This window comes from Microcebus murinus, chromosome 10 (genome assembly GCF_040939455.1).
Source record: "Microcebus murinus isolate Inina chromosome 10, M.murinus_Inina_mat1.0, whole genome shotgun sequence".
Classification (NCBI taxonomy): Eukaryota; Metazoa; Chordata; class Mammalia; order Primates; family Cheirogaleidae; genus Microcebus; species Microcebus murinus.
In genome coordinates, this window is record NC_134113.1 from 16,036,371 (window position 1) to 16,052,356 (window position 15,986).

The following is a 15,986-nucleotide window of genomic DNA, read 5'->3' on the forward strand; positions in this document are numbered from 1 at the left end:
AGGAAATCTTCCTGGAATGGATGCACACTTTCTTGTCCTTTTAAAACAAACTATTAATACCCTGAAGGGAGTTGAAACCTTTTCTTGATGACTTTGGGTAACTTCTCCTAAATGGTCCTCAGCGTTGTGCCTTAAAGTTCTCATTATCTGCTATTTATAGTTTGTCTTTTCCCTCATCAACTTTCATTTCTTTTCTGTGACCTCTTTAAAAGACAAAATTCTTCTTTTCCCTGCAGCAGAAATAGTGCATGCTCAATATTGAACACTCACCAGGCACAGGAAAGTTAAAGACTAAAGGTAAAATTAGTTGTCATGTCTCGTTGCTGTGAGTGAGGTGTGTCTAGCAGCTTTCTAGTTCCATTTGTCCAGATTCCCTGCAGAGTTGCTGTGACTAAGCTTGTTGGAATTGTGTTAGTAGGAACACTATGGGTAACCGTCTTTGGGGAGTCAGTGCATGGATTTGATGGCATTTCTCTGGGTGGCTTTTCTAAGGTCTGATTTCCCTTCTTCATACCGTCTTCGGGGCTGAATGGGCCCTGATGGTGAATACAGGAAGTTCTGTTTTCTCATGTAATAGGATGAGCTACCTTGGTGGGAACAGGGCTATTAGGGTCACCAGGTTAGTATGTGGCTGAGCTGGGTCTCTTGATTCATGGTCAAATGCATTTCCAACTTTGCTGCCTCTTACCTGTGTTTTAGATCATGGGTTAAGGGTTAAGTGGCTTTGGAATAAAGGAACTCTTGCTAGATCTGAATAATTGAAACCAGGAGAAACCTGCCTTCACCTCAGTCATCTAGGTTGCCCAAGTGACAGATTTTTTAACTTCTTTTTTGAGGGAGTAAAAAGCAGAATTTAGTCCCCTCTTTATCATGCCAGACCCAGTCTCTGTTGGAACATCAGTCTTAGATTAATAATGAGGCGGACTGAGCAATGCACTTGAAAGCAGCTTGCATTATTATCCATACATAGCTTACATTTTATGACCTGCTTAAAGATGCAGGGAGCATAAATCTTGGGAAGGATTGTCTTATTTACTTGTGCGTCTTTTCTGCAGATGGGGTTACTCGCATTAGGGCCGGCTGGCCTCAGATGTCTGCTCCAGGATATTTTAACTGAACTGTATGAGTCCATTAAACAAATGTAAGAGTTTTGGGGAAAGAAGAGCTGTGTCTCAAACCAAATGTTTTACATGGAGAACATCTGGGGAATATTGGTATTTGTGTGTACAGTACATCAGAAAGCAGCTTGGCGCGGTTCCGCAGGGATGTTTCTGGCCTGTGGTTGCTGGATTTGACAGTTTTGTTGTAAGGGAACGGTTCTTATGAAGTGCTGCCATCAAGGCAGTGCTTGATCCAGGAAGGAGTGTCCTTGTTTAGCCGCACACTCAAATTGTTCTGATTAGCTCCCCAACCTTCTGCGACATTGGAACAGGCCTACGATATCTGAGTTCGTTTTCCCCAAGGCTTAAATTCCAGAGAAAGGGAGCATCACAATGCCAGGGCTAAGAGTGTTTCTTCTTTGGAGCGTGGTTGCATAGATTGGACAAAATGTGGAAGCAGGTGTGGGCCCGTGGACGCAGCACTGGCCACGGAACCCAAGCATCCTGGTTGAAACTTGGGTGTGGCCCTGTGACCTGTGGGAACTTGAGGAGTTCCTTTTCTCGGCTTCAGTCTTCCTCTCCTGCAAAATAACTAGCCTGTTTCATTGGGCAGTGGGAGACATAACATAAAATGGGGTGGCACTGTGTACTTATAAGCAGGAGGTCATTTATCCAACATGCTATTGCCTCTGAGCATTTGTGGTCCTGTCTACAAGTACAGAAACGATGTGGACCGGAGTGGTGTTCTGGGTAGACTGTCCGACTTCATTAGCTGGCCCAGGTTGGTGGTAATGGGTGGGTAGGTAAGAAAGAAATAATTATTCTAAAAATTAAAACATGATATTCATCATTTTTTATTCCATTTAACTCAACGAATATTTATTGAAAGTCTCCAATAGTGCTGAGCCTCCTCTAGATATTGAAGACACAGCGGGTAAGCAGGCAGCTGTGGTTGCTGTCTTGCAGTCCCTGTTTGCTCCGTCAGTGACCAAGCATGACTCTCCTTTTTGGTAGGCTGTGTGTTGACTGTGATTTAGGTAGCATGGACAGTGACTGGTGAATATTTCGTAGGTGTGAACGTTATTTGGCAGAGACAATGGTTGGACTTCCTGCACCGTTGTGCAAAGCAGGTCAAAGCTATCCTTACTGAATCCCTGCCCAGCGAAAAAGGGGCAAAATCCTACCATAATTTAATATGGTATTTTTGTGGTAGTAGAGAAGTTATTGTAAAAGTTAATAGCTGAGTGGGTCCTGAAGATGGCATTGTGACTGGTACTGCTGAAAGTGTGCTCGTCGAGTGAAACAGTCATAGGCCCATTGCACCTGGTATGGGAAATGGACAACAGAGATAACTCACTCCTTGGCTGTTGTTTTGGGGATGGAAAAATGAATGACTGAGCAAAGTGAGACTCAGTTCTGGTTTGAGATGATTGTTCTTTAGGAGTGTCAGTAAGACACAGGGGTGGAAGTGGGAAGTGATACGTGGAAGGACTTCTCAGGAGGCCCCAGCTCTGCATGTGCACATGAGTTTGCCTGTGTGTCACACAAGAGCACTTGCTGGGCAGGGTCTTCAGGTCTTAGAAAGAGCATCTCCTTAGAAAGAGTCACGTGCCCACCTGTTGGCTTGGGGAGAGTGGAGTATCTCGACTGATGGGTGCTTTTGAATTGCATCCAGTGGGGTGTGGAGTGGTTCCCAGAGTGAAGTCAGGGCTAATAGATGTCAGGCAGGGAGCCCCTCTGTCCACTGCCCTCTCCGATTGGATTGTAGGCAACTTGAAGGGCAGGTCTAGGTCATGTTCTGTAAGACTAGATCAGTGCCTTAGCCAGAGCAGATTTTCCCAAATTGCTGGCTGGGGAATTGACTCATTACAACATCATTTAGGGACATGCATCCCAGACCCTGGCAAGTTCTGCCCCTTGCCTAGAGACCTCAGCTGGCCCCAGAGGGAGCAGGAAGGAATACAGAGATGTGCTTCTGAAGATGGAAGTGGCTTAAATATTAGCTTAAAAAAAAAACTTTTGGTGGGGACAGGGCAGTACGGCCTTGGTGGGCCTTCATGTCCAGATATTCTGATTCAATTCGTATTATTCAAACTCCCACTGTGTGCCAGGCATGGTGCTGATTGCTTTGTCTGTGTGCTACAGAGGTTCAGAGTATGGTCTTCGGGTTGCCCAGACCCAGCTCTCCTGTTTGTTAGCTGTGTGCTCTAGGGTACTTTACTTAACCTCCCACAGACTCAGTTTATATCCATTGAGAAAGCAGAAGTAATAAATGCTTTTGCAAGAATTTAATGACTGAGTGGTCGAGAAGTTTAACAGAAAGGTACCCAGTGCCTGGCACGTAGTAAGGGCTCGATAACTGGTAGTTACTGTGATGGCTGTTAGCTATTGTGAATCATCCCCTAATCCCTCTGGAGTGGGCACTGTTTTTTATCTCTATTTGAAAGATGAGGAAGGTCAGGCTCAGTGATTTGGGGGACAAGAAGAGATTCAGTGCTTGAAAGATAAGCAAGTAAAAGAAAACTTGGTGGCAGGTGGCTGAGGTTTAGATTGGAATGATCAGACACGTCCCACTATGGCTTTATGTTTGTTAAGGGTCCTTTTTAATACTTGGGCTCTGTTCCAGCGACAGCTTTTTTTGTATGTGCTGTACATGAGGCACCTGCTCAGCACTGGAAATGCCCTAGAAATGTCTCTGTGCAAATGAAGCTTACAAGTCACAGTGAGCGAGGTTAGGAGATGGGGCCTGTCTGTGTATTTTGGGGGCTCATTGCAGGAGATGGGTCATGTCTGCAGGAGATAGATTTGGAGGGCTTGGTCTGCTGAAAAAGTTAGTTGCAGGAGATAGGATGTGTCAGAGAAAATGACAAGTGCCAGGGTCCAGGGGCATGAGCGCACTGCCCCGCCCAGCTTGCTCCTTGGGTCCCTGTGATGACCACACATCCCTGCCCCAGTCTCTTCCAGGGTAGGAACTGAGTGTTGAGTGCTGGATAAGCCCCCACATGGTGGGGCGGCAGGAGATGCCCACCTGGGACTGAGCCCACTCCTTGGAGGTCAGGCCGTCGTGGCTTGAGGCTTGGCGTTTGCAGCTGGAGGTGCTGTAGCAACGAGCATCGCTAATTAGGGAGAAGACAAGCCTGCAGACGGATTTCGCAATGGGCTGTGGAGCAGGGACCAGCCTGTTAACTCTGAATAATGGACAATGAGAGCGTCCCTTGGAAGGAAAAAGATGCTTGCGAGGAGATGATGGATGAGCCTCGGAGGCTCCAAGTGCTCTCCAGAGGCTGCGGGGACGGGCTGCAGCCTGCGCCATTGTTCCCTCCCCATCTGATAAGCCTTTGCACACCCGAATTGCTATAAATCAGGTTTCCAAATAAAAGGGATCCTGTCAGGATAAAAATAACTTCTGAAGAATCTTCTCTTTGACTTATCTATAAAATCATCCATGATTAAAATATAAAATACAATTGAAAGCTGTGTCTCTTTTTTTTGTTTTTTTTTGCATGTTATATTTTACCGTCTTAAGAAGTTAGAGACTTTTTTTCTTTGTTCTGCTCACCTGGCCCAGCTAAACTCAATTGTTGATAATTTCTTCTCCCTTTGGAAAACTAATTTTGCTTCTTAGTTCTTTTGTGTCTGTCCCTGGCTCATTGTTGTTTCCAAGGTTAGTGATCCAGTAGCAGCCTGAAGTTAATATTTAAAAGCAATATTTGCAATGAATTAAGAACTAATGGGATAAAAATCTCCCAAGTGTGCTTATACATGTGTGATATCAAATCAGGCTTCAGAAATTGGAGTCGAGTTTGGATTGAATTGGTTTGGAAAACAGTGTCCCTAGGATAGGGATGGGAGGACAGCCCTCAGCATTAGATGGAGGTGAAGCGATGCAGCCGGCTGTGAGACATGTCATAATTTGCTAGCATGCTTAGGAGTAGCTGTCACTTGCCATCTTGGCTTATTAATAATGCAGCAGTTCTGGGGACTTCGCTGGGGCTGCAGCCTGCCTCCTATGTATTATAAATGTCGAACCTTTTTGTGGCAGTTTCAGCCCTGCTGCTAGCTGTGCTTAGTATTCGTTTAGGATTTCTTGTTCCGGGTGTTAGTTCCTCCTGCAGTGGGACTCAGGACTCTGTTGTTACAATTCCAGTGCTGCCATTGACATCGTGAACTTGAACCTGTACTTGAACCTCCCTGGGACTCAGTTTCCTCATCTGTAACATGAGGAAGTTGGCACAGGATAGTCTAAAGTCCTTACAGCTCCAGCATCCACTGATGATAGTGGTGCTTATTATGACTCTGCCACAGTTACTGTAATATTCGCCTTCTGCATCACACACCCAGTCTGGTATAGTCCCACATCCGCCTGCTGAGGTTGGTACTGTCTCACCCTCATTTGCAGTTGAGGAAACTGAGCTTGTAGCATGACCACCCGAGTGCCTCTCTTTGTAGGAGGTTCCTCGACTAAGCTGTGGCCACTGATGACAAGGCCGAGGTGCCGATGCTGGGTTTCTTAGCAGTTCTGGCTCAAGCTCGGTCGGATTTGGAGGTTGATAAATAAAAGTTACGCAACCTTAAGCTTATCCGAGCTGTGTTATAAACAGTGTCGGAGTGATCAGATGCTACCAGTTGAGGCTGTCCGACTTAGAAGTAACCTCAGCCCTCTGGCTCATCCTTTTCTCTCCCTCCCCAGGACAACTGTAACCTGGAAGAAAAACAGTTGCACTTTAGAATTCTTATTTCATGTTGCATTTGGCTTTCAGAAACATGAAAGTCCAAAAATAAACAGCTGCTTGGCAACTCGAGTCTCTTTGCTAAGCAGCCTTGCATTTTCAGTCTTTGAGTCTGATATTGCCTGTGTTAGCATCTCTTTGTTACCAGAGGCTTTGTCACGCCCCGGGTTGTGTGCAGACCGTGAAGTCACCCATCCGCAGCCAGCTTCAGTGGCCTTATGTCATCTGCAGGCCGCCTCGGGCTAGGACGAGGGAAATATCCTTTGGGAGCAAACTTGCCATTTGCCAGGAGGAAATTTAATTCAGGTCACCGAGCTACCTCAAGGAAGCTTGTTTTTAATTCCCCTGAATATAGATGGGCGGTTCATTCGTTTTCATCAGTTATCTAGTGTGTAATATGACTGTGTCATATTTAAGCTACAGAATAATAGGTGCCACCAGGGCCACATCTGATCTGCTTTAAGATGACCATTCTCACACCTCAGAGTGTGGCAAAATCACCTGGGAGGCTGTAAAGATACCAGGTCCCCCAGTCCCCTACCATCTCAATGTACTAGGTCTAGGGTGGGCCTGGGAATCTACATTTTAGCAATCGGTTTCCCCCTTCACCCCCCAAACCAGGAGATCTGGTGCAGGGGATCTGCTGGCCACGCTTTGCTTGCTCAGAGACTCTGACTGTCCTTCTTGGGCTGGTTTGTGGCTCGCTTTTGGCACGGCCACCCAGCACACATGTCCCACTGGCCTTCTTTTTGCCACTCCTTTGGTTCTTGTCCGGTCAGCTATGGCCACTATCTTGTGTTTACAAACCCCAACACCATACAGGGTGTAAATCTGCCCGAGATTTCTTAGTCATTAATTCCACTTCCCTTGCGGCTTCGCCACTTGCAATAGTGACATTCTTAGCTCAGTTCTCGAAGGGGGGAGGGTGGGGGCCGGTACTGGAGAGCAAGGAATGACAATCCCTGTAGATGGGAAACGTCCCAGCTCTCTCCGAGGTCCTCCTGAGCAGGCCCTGGCCGAGGCAAGTACAAATCTGCTTTGCTGTTTAAATTCTGGAGATAGAATACATTTCTCATGGCAGGGGAGAAATCAGTATCATTGGAAGAATCAGCCTCCCTTTTGTGGGGCGTTTTGGGAAATAGAGGATTGGGCATTGAGTTACAGAGGATTATACTTTCAGAACCTCTAAAGAGATTGAAGGGCCGGTGGTGGCGAGTGGGGGATATGCCATTGTTTGAAGGAGCAGCTCCTACTCACACATGCCGCGCTCCCTGGCATTGGCGCCTCTCTCAGAGCCTGTTGATGCAGCACTTGGCTTCCAACCCGCTTCTGTCTGAACAAACATCCTTGTACCGACATGAACCGACAGGCCAAAGAGCAAGGGAAGACAGGCCCATGGGCCCTGAGGCGGAGCTGGCCTGGGTCCCTGGGGGGCCTGTTGCATCGTGGCAATTTGTTGGGATGTTGTCCTGTGTTGGCCAGGCCCCTCCACAAAGAGCTGGGGGTCGTTTCATTAATCAGGGGCTTTGGCGGCAGATGGCCTCCCCGGTGGCATCACCATGGTGAGCGTTGTTAGGCAGAGCCTTTCTGGAGTGAAAGCCGCTGGGCGATCCTGGGAGCCTTGGGCCAGGGTGCCCCTGGTGGAGCCATGCCGTGCCCCATCTCCCAGCCCAGAGCAGGCGCCCTGCACGCTGGCCTGCGCTGGATTGCCTGCCTGCTCCCGCCCTCGGGGCCTCTGGGGCTCTCGGCAAGAACAGATCCCGGCACTGCCTCTGACTAGGTGCCCTGCAGCGTCCATGGAACGTGGCCAGGTGAGACCACACCTGTGCAGGGCAGGGAGGTTGCCAGCGTGTGTTGCTGGGATTAGGACGCAAACTTGTTCTCACTAAGTGATGCTAATGCCGTGTTTATGACCGCGTTTCTTCCCTGCAGCTCGCTCCCTTTAGCCCCACGGTCTGGTGGGACCTCCCATATGATCCTGTAAAACTTCATCTCCTTGGAGGACACCTATCTCACTAGGCTTTGGGCACCCTTGGGGATCCTCCAAGAGATTCTGTCACCTGTGAGGTTTGGTGTCCATCCCGACTTTATCGACAGTCTCAAGAACCAGTAGCCCCTGGGCTCAGCCTGCCCGGACTCCACTTTTGGAGTTTTGGCTCCACTTTTTTTTATAAGGTGTGTGACTTTGGGCAATATTTATCTTTTCTGGGCCTCGATTTTCTCTCCTGTAAAATGGGGTTGTAGGCAGGTTGAGATAAATGAGGTAGGTAGGTAGACAAGATAAAGTTCACTGTTAAATGTTTAACACATAAGAAATGTTATTGTTATTATTGAGAATATTGCCACTGATTTAAAAATGTTGAGATGTCAGGGCCGAAGACAGAGCACTAAGTGCTGGCTAAAGTGTGGTCCCTGGACTGGCATTGCTGGCATCACCTGGGAGCTTGCTAGAAATGCAGAATCCCGGGCCCACCCCCGATCTATGAATTCAGAATCTGCATTTTAACAAAATGCTCTGGTGACTCCTGTTCCAGAGGCACTGTTCTAGAATATTCTCTGCAAGATGAATATGTCAGTGAATGAGCATTCGAGGGAGGTGGACGGGAAGGGAAGAGGACAGGAATTGTCTTGGTTAGAGCCTCAAATACATGCAGCCTGCCCAGATTCTCTCCCACACCTCAAAGCAGGTCCTGCTCGGCACAGATGTCTGTCCATAGCCCCTTAACCCGTTCTTGCCTCCCTGCTGTGCAGATGTGGGGAGGGGGAGGATGTGCATGGGAGGGGGTGATGGGAGGGGAGAGGCCTATGATCTGATTTACTGTGGCCTCATTCCCCTTAAGTGTGGTTTGTTGTCACCACCGTTTGGTGTGCTGTGCACTTTACTGCATATTTCCACTCCTCACAACAACCCCAAGAAGTAGGGCTTGCTAACCCCATTTTCCAGATGAGGAAACTGAGACCTGTGAGGTTTGGGGCTTGCCTGGGGTCACCCAGCCAGTCAAGTCTGAGCTTTCACCCTCCCACTCTGCGTCCCCCAACCCTGCTGCCTCAACAGCCGCAGCCGCCACCGTGGAAGAGGATGCCCAGCGGGCAAAGGGGCAGGTGGTTTCGGGTGACCATTCAGAAAAGGAAAAGCTGCTGTCCTGAAAGAGGAGGCCGGGCCTGCTCCGTTTAACAAGGGACGGGAGGTGGCTGGGCCGAGGTCGCCTCTGAAACAGGCAGGATCCTCCGGGCAGGCTTCGCAGCTCCTCCACCGAACCGGCTGCCGCATAAGGTTTAAACATTAAACTGTAAGGTGGCCTTCATTTGAAAGCAGACTGTTTTATAAGGCACACGGAGCTGTCTAGACTTGGGAACGTTTATGAAAGTGGCTGTACTGCGTGGCAGGCTCAGACACCTGAGTGCCCGGCTCTGCTCGTGTTCTGTGACTCGTGCAGGAACAGATTGGATTTTTGGGGGCGGAGGGTGTGTGATTTCAGACATTTGGTCATCTCTTCCTGCTGGGCCCTTTCCTTACCTCTGTTTTTCTTTGTAGATGTGAGAATTGAGGAGCAGTGGAGAAGCGGTTTCCTCCTTAGTGCCAGGCATGTCTGTACGGTTCTTGGGTAGCCTCTGGCCACGAGGGTGATTATGTAATTGCTGGTATAACTTTTGCTCATGCCTGTACCTTCCTGACCCTGCCTCCCACCTTGAGGCCTGGGCAGAACCATATCAGCTTGCCCTTGTATAGCCTGGTACATAGTAGGGGTGCAAAAAGAATAAGTGAATAAGCAGTTAAAATCCATAAAGGCTGATGTGGTTGTTATCCTTGAGGCTGACTTTGGACTCTAAGTAGGAGCATTTTATCCCCCTGTTCAGCAGAAGGGACAGCCCTAAGAAGAAGAAGGGGAGATGAAACTGGGGTTGCTTTTCGGGTTAAAGTATTTATCCTCCTGCCTGGTTTTGGACCCAGGGGCCGTGATGATAATGTTGGGCCCAATTGTTCTGAGCTTTCTGATGTTTCAGATGAGGTTATAATTTAAAGACCCGAGATGGAGATTCTCTGGTCCCTTCCGTACTTTGGGAACTTCTACTCATTGTCCCTTGAGGAACCAGGAGGAATTCAAAGTTTCTCCGAGGAGTAAAGGAAGAAAGGAAGGTTTGACTTATGTGACACTTACTCTGGGTTCAAATTGGCTGATATTTATTGAGCCCCAGCCCAGGCATATTCTTAAGCACCTGACATCTAGTTAGACATGAAATATTATTTCTCTACTTGACGAATGAGGAACGAACTAAGGTCACACGGCTAGAGAGTAGTTTTAGCCAGGACGCAAAGCCAGGTTCCTAACTGTTATGCAATAGTGTCTGTGCACTGGCTTAGTTTATCCTTTAAATTCATGAAGCATGCACTCTTACAGGAGCTGCACTTACAGATTTCCTTCCTGTTTCTTAACAGCCCTTTAAAAATGTGACAACCATTCCTAGCTCTTTAGTCCCATGAACATAGGTTGAGCATGCAGCAAACAAATGAAGAAGAAAGATAATTTCAGTTGGTGTGAAATGCCCCGAAGAAGAAGACAAAATGGGAAGGGTTTAGAGAGAGGGAGGTGGCCTTATCAGCTGATAAGGTCTCCCTAGGTGGAGGGTGGCGTGAAGCTGAAGTTTGAATGATGAGAAGGATGCAAAGATCTGTGTTGTAAAGCCACTGAGTACTGTGTCTGTACCATATTTTTAGTGGCTAATGAATGCTGATTATTAATATTGTTGTTGTTTTCCTGGTTTGCCATTGGCCGGCTGTCTGCCCGCCCGCGGGTGGGCCATCCGCTGCTCTGGGAGTGGAACTGAGTGTCTTCTCTCTGCCCTTGGCAGGTGCACAGCTCGAAGTGATTTCTAGCATTTGTCTCCTCCTGACTCCTCACCACCACTTTGAAACAGGGGAGCAGAACGAGCCCTCATCTACATTTTCAGTGGAGGATTCATTGCAGGGAGAGGGAAGCTTTTGTGGAGAGACAGCCACCTCGGTCATTAACATTTAAGGAACCCCTTTAGTTTCCTCAGTGCTGAGCGGGGTTTTACGAGAATGTGGGCACTTTCCTTTTCATCCCCGGCTGGAAGCGTCCCCCTGGCGACTGCGCCGTGGGACCATCCGCCTGGCTAGACCGTTAGGGGAGAGCTGACAAGGGGGCTTGTTTTCTTGCCCCTTAGAATGCCGCTGCCCTCCCTGACCCTGGACGGTGAAAGAATTTATTCCTGTTGTAATTTGACAATAGGGCCTCCTCAAGGCCAAGTTCAGCTTGCTGCATAATCAAAGGGGTGGTTTCTAGCCTTGGCCCATCTTTAGCTTGTGGAGGAATGTAGGAGTTGGTCCAGCAGCCACCCACATCCTCCACGGCCTGTGCGTGCGCACTGTCTGCTTCCTCCCACGACAAGCTCCCGGGATTGCAGGACTTACTCAGATAAAATAAAGCCTTCCAGTCCTATCTTTGCATTTGACGCAAGCAAAGGGAGGCTTTTCTTGCTACATACTGAATGGGGCTCTCGTGAGGGCCTGGGGAAGCTCTGAGCCTGGCACCGTGGTGAAAAGGGGCCTTTTAAGCTGCAAGGCTCATTCATCTCTGTGCAGCCTCCTTCTGCCCAGCCGCAGGGCACCATGGCCAAAGGGAGGGTGGAGCCTGCCCGTGGGGTTGCAGCAGGGCATTCTGGGTTTCGAATGTGGCTACTGCATTCCTTGATTACCCATGTAGAGAGATGTTAAAGAAATCCTTAATCACCCTGTCATCATACCTATCTAGGCAGTATTATTTAACTGGAGTGGTCCCTCTCTTTTTCCCCTAATTCCACTACCCCTTCTCTGGTCTGGGCTCCCATCACCTAATAACACCAACCCCTCCCTCCCTCTGACCTCCGTCCTTCCCTCCTTCCCTGTCTATCTGCCTGCCTGCCTACACCGTTTTCTGGGGTCTGCCATATGCCAAGCAAGGTGTTGAGGACTGGAGATAAAGCAGTGAATAAGATCCCGACTAGGGTAGGGTCAAGTTAAAAGACACACACATGCTAATCTAATTATAACTGGGAGAAGGACTGCAAAGGAGAAACACGGGGAGCTGCTAGCTGGGCTTACCTTGTCCTTTGGGAGGTCAGCACACAGCAGCAACATTGTAACAGCTTCCCAGTTCTTGTCGCATCATACCTAGGTTGATGATATTTTAGAAATGTTTCCGTTTATAGTGCCCGGTGGAGAGCTGGTGCAAGGCAGAAGTTGCGCGTGCTCCCAAAGGCGACTGCATGCCTGTGAGGCTGACTGTGGTTGACCCTGTGCTGGTCAAGGGGTGGCCATGGGTTGCTGGTAACAAGGACAGGTTTTTCTCCAGCTAACTCTTTGCCTTTATGATCCAGAAGGGTGGTTGAGCTGCCTTCCTCTAGGAAAGCATGGCACACGTGACAGTTGAGGTCACAGGAGGACCAGCATGGAAGGGAACTAAGCAGGCTTTCTGAGCCAGCAGCAACCAGTTGGAGGGTTCCTTGTTATCTCTGGATCCCCCTCCCGACCTTAGAGCCAAGATGATTAAATTACCAACCAGCTTGTTTACGAGCAAAGACGAATCCATTGGCAAACATATTTTCCTTATTAGATTCCTATTGTCATTTAATGCCTTTGTCTTTGTGTGTTTCTTTTGAGTAATTGCTCTGTGCGTTGGCCCTGGCAGTTCTCTGCAGTTTGGATTTGCAGACAACATTGGCACTGAGCTTTTGGAACCGACTGGGCCTGGAGGGGAGACTAGTTGTCACTCCCTTTTGTTTCACCCTGATTTTTCTCTAGCAGAGCCCTTTTGTCACACCCCGTGCTATTGAAGATGCCTTGGGCAAGAGGAAGGATATCATGTCGGGAGGATTTGGCTTCTGAGCAATTGCATAAACACTGCAGAAGCTGGAGTCTTAAAAGCCAAGGTTTGAGGCAGACCTGGCCTTGAGGTTGGCCACGAAATAATTTTTTGTGTTTTTGCCACTGCTGTGGCAGCTGTGCAGTGGAGCTGAGCGGTACCCATGTCACCTAGCTGTGTTTAATCATCAGTACCCTGTAAGCTGAAGTCACCTTTTTTTGTTTTTTCAAAGGATCATAATTCCTAGCGTCAATGAATCTGGCCATGTTAAGCAGCCTTCACTTTATGGAAAAAAAAAAAATCCACCATCCCAAACCCAGGCTGTTAAAACCTGATGTTTTCTGTTGCCAGGAGAAGGGCGTTTTTGCTATAAATGAAAGACATGACAGGGGGTATTTCGAAGCTTTGTTTTGGTTATTGTCGGTTCTGCCAACAAGTAACATCTGTATTTATTTTCCAAACTCCTCCAATGGCTGATTTGCATCTGTTTAGTTCTCTGAGTAACATTTCATTTCCTGACTTTATAGGTTGCTATAAAATCCATTCGTAAGGACAAAATTAAGGATGAACAAGACATGGTTCACATCAGACGAGAGATTGAGATCATGTCATCCCTCAACCATCCTCATATCATCAGTATTTATGAAGGTCAGTGATTTTTTTTTTCACCCCTGTATCAGTTACCATTTCTCATACCATGGGGCCTGCCAAGACTTTTGGGTAATTGCCTTCCTGGGCGGGAGCCAAGTATTTTTCCTCATGATGAAAAAATAGTCGGGCGTTATCTCTTATTTGGTACCTTGAACGCAACCAGACACATGAGTGCAGCTCATTTTGGTCATAAAATATCTCTGGCGGATGCCTTATTCTGTCTTCCCAAGTCCTTGGCGGTTGCTAAGCAACCCATCTTATTGAAAGCCAGCCTGTGAGACAGCCGTGGTTTCTGAAAAAGGGCCGTTTGCTGGGTGACCAAGTAACTGTGGATATATTGTAAATGTCTTTCCCCAAAGCCAATTGCTTTGGTGGCGGTGTGAAGAGTTCTTCAAAGCTAGCCTCTTGGAGTTGGGAATGAACTCCAAACAGGTCCAGGAAGCACCAAGAACCAGGGTTGCTGCAGCAGATGCTTTGCAAATGGAGTCTAAATTGTGTTGGTGTTTGTAAAAGGGCAGGGTGGGGAAAAGCTTATAAAAATGTTCAGGCTTCAATTCAACCCTTTCGTCCTTCCTGGGAGGAAATGGAGAGTATAAACCTCCCACAGACTATCATTTTTTAAAAAAAGATCCCATAAAGAAGTTATACAGCAATACATGTTTATTACAGAAATAATTGAAATAGAAATGTTAAAATTAAAAAATAATTTCTGTTCTGACTTCCAGTTTGATAAATAGCTCTCTATCCAAATGTATTAATGTATTTTTATCTATTTCTCTATATCCAAATGTGGGTTTTATCCAGTGTTAGGTCGTACTGTTTACACTGGTTTTTAGCTTGATTTTTTTTTCCATTTGTTATATCATGCATCTCTTCCTGTGTCAATAAATATTCCCCTGTAAAGACATTTGAAAAGGCTTTATCGTATTCCTTTTATGGACATACCATGATTTATTGAATCTAATTGCTTTTACCAAACATTTAAGTTGTTCCAAATTTCTGGTTATTATAAACAGGGCTTTGGTGATTCTCCTTGTGTACCATTTTGACAATCATTTCTGATTATTTTATTATGAAAAATTCTCTGTCTTGGGCTTACTAAGTCAAAGTGCTTCCTCAAAATATTTTAAAATATATGGTTGAGTCAGAAAAATGGACCTACTTTTAATTTTTGGTCTGATTGTAAGATGTTATCAGGAAGCCAGATGGTGACCCTAAAATCTCTCTGGTAGTTTTAGTTTTCCCTCATCTGGTTCCCTGATCTTTTTGCCATTCTTTTTTCTGCTGCTTCTATTTTTGCTTCTTATCTAGAAGTAAATGTTGGTGATGTCTTATCTTTTATCCTGATCATTTTAAAGCTCATTTTTGGAGCCCTTGGGGATGGGATTTTTATGGGAAATCTTTATCCATAGCAATCATTTATTCATTCCACAAGCATCTCTTGCAGTAGTTCTCGAAGTGCAGTCTTTAGGTCAGCAGCAACAGCGTCACTTGAGATTATTAGAGATGCAATTTCTCAAGCTTCACTCAGCACCAGCTGAATCAGAAACTCTGGGGGTAGGACCCAGCAATCTGAGTTTTAACAAATTTGAGAATCACAGGTTTACTGTCTGCTTGTTAAGCACTCGATCAATGAGGTTAGACATCTAAAGCTGAATGTGATGTGGATCCCACACTCAAGAAGCGATACAAGGCAGTATGGAAAAAGTATTGTGTAGACCTGTAAGCAACATATTCTGGGACCATAGGGGCCTGGGGGTTAGAAGTTTTCATGAGGATGTATGGCTTCTTGGCTGGGCCTTGAAGGAGGTTTTTTTTTTTGGGGGGGGGGAAGAATTGGCAAAAGTAGATAGAATTCCATGCTGATAAAAACAAAATCTGCATATGTGAATGAGGGGAATTTCTAGAAGTGAATAGAGATGCAAAGTGCAGGTGTAAGTGAGTTTTATTAAATTCTTAGGTTTTCTTGTTCCATGTGGCCTGGTTACCATAGAAACCTGAAGGCCACGTGAGGGACGACTTGTACGGTGTGGACCCGTGTGGGTCCCGTGCTCCGTGGGCACTGTTGTGTTTTGGGTTCCTTGGCTTAGAGCAGAAGCCTTGTTTCTTCCTCAGGAGGGCGGAGGGAGTTTATTCCCAGCTTGAAGTTTCCGGGTCCTTTGTCTGGGAGGCGGTCTGTGGTAGCCGAGGTCTGGCGAGGAGAAACCTGCCTGCTTCCCCAGCCTCACGCCCTCTTTGGCCTTGGGGATCAGACAGGACGAATGGGAAAGAGGAAACCATCTCCTGCCAAAGGGAACCTTAATGGAAGAACATTTTATTTTCAGGGTCTGGTTGACCTCAGCACACACCCTGCTGGAGGCTTCAAGAAGAAGAGGGAGCTTTTGCTTATCACTTTAGAGATGGGTATGAGTGCGAGTTAAAGTTCTTTTGGTGATTGGGAATTTCTGTCAGGGCCTCAGGAGAGAGCTTGGGCCTCAATTCGTAAAACCCTTAGAGCAGGTTTTAGGGAGTCAGGAAAGAGCTTGAGTTCAGACTCAAAGCCTTCACTGTGGCCCGGACGTGAGGCTGTGGGCAAGATGGCGGACCTCTCAGTGCCGCAGTAACTGCACCTGTAAATGGGGATGACCGTTCTACCCTTCTCA

The 15,986-nt window shown here is 47.2% G+C and overlaps 1 protein-coding gene across 2 annotated transcripts in view; it reads left to right on the top strand.

The window, feature by feature from the left end:
- NUAK1 (NUAK family kinase 1) overlaps positions 1-15,986 on the top strand; it is a 75,806-nt gene that overhangs the window by 17,951 nt on the left and 41,869 nt on the right. Inside the window, exon 2 of one of the 2 annotated variants that reach the window (XM_012772754.2) lies at positions 13,221-13,341. The exons of the other annotated variant lie outside the window; for it this stretch is intronic. Within the exon in view, the coding sequence (XP_012628208.1) occupies positions 13,221-13,341 (121 nt within the window). The remainder of the gene's footprint in view (positions 1-13,220; positions 13,342-15,986) is intronic. 2 annotated transcript variants of the gene reach the window in all.